Consider the following 6299-nt stretch of genomic DNA (forward strand, 5'->3'; position numbering starts at 1 on the left):
GCAATAAAAAAAATGAATACGTTGAGTGGACCGTCGGCCAGAAAAGTTACAGTATAGCGGGGCTGGTATAGTAAAACATTATAATAAATTGTGTTCCACGCATTTTTCACAGCCCCACAAAAGCACGTAAACGTGGCAGACGTATGAGTGGCGTTATCTAAAATGAGTGTCGGCGGAGAAGTAAATAAAATGCAGTCTTCTCAATTGTATAAGTGATACAGAAATAACTTGAGCTCTTTCCCCGGCTGTTTATTTAATTTTGCTTATTTCTGCAGTTTCCTTTCGTATATACGTAATGTGATTATGTGAGCATGTGAGTATATATGTGTGTAAAAACCACACACAAGCTTGCACGGTCCACTCTGTAAATTCAGCTTGAAGGACCAGGACAACTGTTATTGAAAAAAAAAAACATTTATTTCAAGTAGGCCTACTTTATAATCAATTTTGAAACTTCAAGTATGTCTGTTTGTAGTGACTACCAACGGTTCGGAAAGCAGCTTCTACCGAGAAGAGCCGGCAATAAACGCAGTAGTTGCTCTTTTCCAACATCAACATTGACAATCATTTTTCTATCTTGCGGGAAATGAGAGCGAAGCTGGCTGCTTTCAATCTACCTTGTCAATAAGAAATTCATCAAGTGTATAGTAACCTTGCTGTATTAGATGTGATTTAAATTTTTTTTTTTAAATGTAAACGGTAGGTCCAGAATTACCTTAGGAATCATGTTGTAAAAGCGTGTACTCAGCCCCACAAAGGAGTTCTGCACCTTTCGCAGACGATATGCAGTTAAGGATCAGGACCTCCAAGTGCCCTAGTCACCATCATAATCATTATAATTTAAACCGATAGTCGTCCACTTAGTCATAAGTCTGGAAACGTGAAAAGAATCTGTGCTACATGTGTCCAGCGACTCGCGGCGCTCGCTTGTCATCTATCCACAGGGTTAGTAGACCTCTCCGCGCTTTCCGGTGTGAGTTCGCCACTCAAGACTTTGGGGTTATAAACCCCAATGTTCATAGGTCCTCCGAGCGTTTTACGCGTGCTAAATGTATGAATAAAAAGCGGGAATGTATATTTGTGTTGCTGATTATATTTGTTATGGGAAAATTGGTCTAAAGTTGTAAGAATCTGCTATAACTAGACAAATCTGTACGCAAGTTTCGCTCGCTATACCAATATGATAATCCTAAGCAATAGTTCGTTAATATTTTTACTTTCTATTGTATTTATTTTGTTACCACTCCATTTAAAATTACAATAACTTTAAATACTACCAAGATACTTACAACTTTTGTAAGCCGCTTGGACATCGGACCCCTGACAACATTATCATTAGCTTATAACAGTCGACTGCTGGACTAAAAGTGTCTGCCTAGGCGTGGTCGGGCTCGCCCTTAATCATCAGGCTGGGCAGACGGGCTGGTGATCCCAGTGGTAATAGTACCAAAGAGGGCGCTCCTGGCCGTTCTCCATTAAATTCCATTAGTAGCTTGGTACGACACCCATAAAGAGAGAAGGGCTAATAACAACTGTATTCTGACGTGTCGTCACCACACGACTTAACTTGTATATTAACTTAAAATACGTTCTATTATTAAATGAGAAAATTTGGACTGCTGTGGACATTAAAACAATAACTAAATAATAAAACGAGTTACAGACGTGCTGTGGAATACATATTTAGTATTTATTCCATATAAAAAATAGCGCACGTCTGTAAAACGCGTCTGAGATTGCTTCATTACCAGCCCTAAGTCATTTAACGTGTTAGTACACAGTTTATACACGCCAACGAAGCGACGTAGGCCTTCCGATTCAATTCCGCCAAGACGCTGGCACAAATTACCGCGGGATTAAGTTTGCCACTCCGATTGCCAGAGGACGCGTGCTTGTGGATAACGTACTAAACTATAAATTAACTGCTCCAAACCATAAGAGGTTGCGTGTTTATGTTTAAATAGCCAACAAATAAATATTATACTTCGTGCTTCATCCTCGAGATAAGAGAACAATTGTAGTCTCGCGTAGTGAGTCGCTAATCTTAATCACTATAGTTGAAAATGCATTTTATGAGCAATTAAAATTAATATAAAAGTAATTTTTAATTTTTATGCTGGTATTACCAAGCTCCCCGCCAATGTAATGCTACCTTGCGGTCGAACCTCATTCGCTTTTTAGTGCTGCGCTAGTCTACACGTCATAATTTTATTTCGTGTTTTGTATTTATACTACCCTACATTTAACGAAAAGCTATAATGCCAAAAAGGAAGAGTGATGAGGATAGTGATGAATACATTAGACGCAAGATGAGGAAAATAGAAAAGAAATTGCGCAGGCGCAAAAAACGTTCTCGTCGTTTAAGTTCAAGTAGCAACGACTTGGAATCAATCTGTGCGTCGCCCGTGCTGTCACTACCTGAAGGTACCTACATTTCAATTTTTATATTTAAATAACTAAGGTTAATTTTTAATAGTCTATTTTAACAATGAGTAATGATGTTAAAAATTTTAGACAATTTCAAGATATAATGTACAAATACTAGCATAATATATTCCCTCAGTGTGAGCAATAACGTTATGCTTGGTGAATAATTTTGTACAAATGTGTCATTCATATTTTTACCATAATATTAAATTTTTGAAAAGACTATTTATAATTGGAATTTTATTTTTTATCTACCTCAATTACGATATAAACGAATACTTAGCGTTTATCGCTTTGTAAATAATTTTGTTTTTCGTAATCAGACATATATATTAGAATGTCATAAGTAAGTGCACAGTAATAAAATAAGAATTTATTTTATGCACTTCTTTCCAGATGGCCTACCTTTGATCATTAATGATGAACAACATGGCCTACCCACACAAAATGTGGATCTGGAAAATCTGGAGCCTCTTCCAGGACCATCCTCACCAGTTCTAACTGTTTCGGAGGAATATCCTTTAGACGACGATATCCTCGAGATGCTAGGCGCATCCCCGAATAAAGCCAAAAAAACGGGGGACAACATTCAAAAGGATATCGCAATCAGATGGCAGCATATTGCTACCTCAGGGCTTACAAAGGAAACTCGCAAAGAACTACTAGATAAACATCTTATTCCTAGTAATTGCACTAAGTTAGCTGCCCCGCTTTTAAATTTAGAAATAAAAGCGGCATTGTCAGACACTTTGATAGGCAAAGATAAGAGCACTGAGTACAGGCAAAATCAAATTGCATCAGCAATTTCGTGCATTGGAGTGGCTCTGACAAAGATATTTAAATCGGACTCAAAAGACTCCACGATAATAAAACCTTTACTTGAGGGTGCTCAATTACTGTGCGACTTTCAATTCTGCGAGTCAATGAAAAGAAGAAGCCTTATTTGCGCCTCTATCAAGAAAGAAATGAAGAGCCAATTGTATGAAACCGAAATTGATACCTACCTATTTGGCGAGAAACTGGCTGATACTCTTAAAGCTGCTAAAGCTATCAGCAGGTCGGCCTCTGAGATTAAAGCATCTAAGCCCAAGACCACAATAGGACGTCCTCAGTCTCGTGCTTTAAACTCCAAGCCTCAGCCGGTGACCAGCAGGCAGCCAGGCAAGAGGAGGCAAGAGCCTGCTGCGTATACGCAGATTCAAGCCGTGTATCCACCTCCTATCCCACAGCAACGGCGACAGTATATGGCACCACTGCCACCACCACCGCCGCCACCCCCTCCACCACTACTGCTGCCGCCGCCGCCATTGCAGTCACAACAGCGATCCAGGCAGCAGCGCCCCTATCAACGACGCTAGACTCGGTACGTTGCTCTGGTCGTCTTTCTATGTTTTATAAACAATGGTGTCAAATAACCAACGACGAAAAAATGTTGTCGTGGGTACAGGGCTACAGCATACCTTTCGATAGACCTGTGGTACAAAAATATATTCCCCAACCGCCGAAATTATCTACAACTGAAAGAGCACAATATGAGGAAGCCATAAATGAATTGCAAAAATCTGGTGCTATTTCAAAATGTGAAGACCGTGCAGACCAGTTTCTTTCAAGCTATTTTCTTATTAAAAAGAAAAATGGTAAAAACCGTTTTATTTTGAATTTAAAAGCTTTAAATAAATTTATAAAGACCGAGCATTTTAAATTGGAGGATCTAAGAACAACCCTGAAATTAGTATCCCAAAATTACTTTATGGCTTCCTTAGATCTACTCAATGCATACTTTCTAATTTCAATAAATCAATATTATAGAAAGTACCTGAGATTCAAATTTAAAGGAAATACTTTTGAATTTAATGTCCTACCATTTGGGTTGAGCACAGCTCCCTTCGTATTTACTAAATTATTAAAACCTGTCATGTCACTATTAAGGACAATGGGCTATTTGTCAACCATTTATTTGGATGACGTTTGTTGTATAGCCCCTACTTATGAGGAATGTACTAATAATATTACTCAAACCAGAATACTTTTTGAATCGCTAGGCTTTATTATTAATGAAGAGAAAAGTTGCCTTATACCGTCTAATAAATGCACTTACCTGGGTTTTATCATAGACACAAAAAAAAAAAATTCCACATTAGTGTAACTGACTCTAAGAAAGATTGCATTTTTGAAGAAGTAGTCAGATTGAGTCGTCTTAAGCGCTGTTCGATACGACAATTTGCTCGTGTGATCGGTTTGCTTACCTCAGCTTGCCCAGGAGTAAAGTACGGATGGCTCTATACAAAACAGCTAGAAAGATGTAAATATCTTGCCCTTTTGCAGTCAGGTAGCTATGATAATTATATGAATATCCCGACGTACTTGCAAGAGGACTTTAGTTGGTGGATGAATAGCATAAAGTGTGCAATAAATCCAATAAGAGTAGACAATTATACTCTAGAAATTTTCTCCGATGCTAGTAAAACTGGTTGGGGGATAGCATGTGGGGAAAGAACCGCAAGTGGTCAGTGGAGTGCTGAAGAATCTTCTAAGCACATTAATTTTCTAGAGTTACTAGCCGCATTCTTTGGTTTAAAAATATTTGTTTTTAAAATGAATCATTGTCAAATTTTACTAAGAATTGATAACACCACTGCTATTTCGTATATCAATCGTATGGGGGGAATCAGATTTCCACATCTTAATATATTGACTAAAGACATTTGGAGATTTTGTGAAAAAAGAAACATATATATTTATGCCTCATATATAAGGTCTCAGGATAACCAAATAGCAGACGCAGAATCCAGGCGGCTTCATCCCGATACAGAATGGGAACTTAGCGACAGTGCCTTTAAGCGCATAGTTAGCACGTTCGGTAACCCTGAAATAGATCTTTTTGCTACAAGATTAAACTCAAAGTGTCACAACTATATATCTTGGCACAGAGACCCAGGAGCATGTGCCGTCAATGCTTTTACCTTAAATTGGAACAATTTAAAATGTTATGCCTTTCCCCCTTTTTCCGTCATTGCAAAAACTTTACGAAAAGTTATCACTGACCAGGCACAGGGAATAATTGTAGCACCCTATTGGTGCACCCAAGCCTGGTTCCCTTTGTTCAATAAATTACTGATATCTGATCCAATCATCTTTGAACCAACTGAAACCCCTTTAATTTCTGTCTCCAACAGCACGGCAACGTTACCGCAGTTCAAACTTATGGCCGGAAAATTATCAGGGAAGCTTATGCCAGAAGAGGTGTACCATCAAATTCATTAGACGTAATCTGTGCTTCTTTATCAAACAATTCAGAAAAACAATACACTGTTGCATTTAAACAATGGTTCAGTTTTTGTGATGGAAATAATGTAGATTATTATGAGGCGTCAATTCCCAAAATTATTTATTTTCTGACAGATGAATTTAATAAAGGGTCTCAATATGGGACACTTAATAGTTACCGTTCCGCCTTGTCATTAATTATAGGAACACGGGTGTCCTCCGATGATAGAATTCGAAGACTTTTTAAGGGCTTTTACAGACTCCGTCCGCCTTTACCAAAATACAATATCACTTGGGATACATCTATCGCATTAGATTTTTTGGCAAATTTATATCCTCATAACGAAATTTCTTTAGAACAATTAACAAAGAAAACAGTGACTTTAATAGCACTCATCACTGCCCATAGAGTGCAGACCTTATCGCTAATAAGGATCGCACAGATTACACGTTGCTCTAATATGATTTATATAAAAATACCGGATATAATAAAAACCTCAAGATTAGGCGCCCACCAACCGTGCCTTAATATACCGTTTTATCAGATAAAGCCTGAAATCTGTCCTGCACTTACCTTGTTAAATTATTTAGATATTACTCGTTCA

At 38.0% G+C, this 6299-nt stretch overlaps 1 protein-coding gene across 1 annotated transcript; it reads left to right on the top strand.

Moving 5' to 3' along the window:
* Positions 1–2192: 2192 nt before the first annotated feature.
* Positions 2193–5727, top strand: LOC120624608. Its single transcript, XM_039891256.1, has 3 exons — positions 2193–2424; positions 2824–3790; positions 5604–5727. Exons 1-2 carry the CDS (start codon positions 2259–2261, stop codon positions 3783–3785), a joined length of 1128 nt encoding a protein of 375 aa, XP_039747190.1. The 5' UTR covers positions 2193–2258; the 3' UTR covers positions 3786–3790; positions 5604–5727.
* Positions 5728–6299: the final 572 nt, after the last annotated feature.

Source organism: Pararge aegeria, chromosome 1, assembly GCF_905163445.1.
Source record: "Pararge aegeria chromosome 1, ilParAegt1.1, whole genome shotgun sequence".
Classification (NCBI taxonomy): domain Eukaryota; kingdom Metazoa; phylum Arthropoda; class Insecta; order Lepidoptera; family Nymphalidae; genus Pararge; species Pararge aegeria.

What these genes read in the sequence shown, in the direction of transcription:
- LOC120624608 (XM_039891256.1), top strand. Translation starts at nt 2,259, where the DNA reads ATGCCAAAAAGGAAGAGTGATGAGGATAGTGATGAATACATTAGACGC. An exon ending in CGTGCTGTCACTACCTGAAG is followed by an intron (nt 2,425 to 2,823) that starts GTACCTACATTT and finishes ACTTCTTTCCAG; the next exon opens with ATGGCCTACCTTTGATCATT.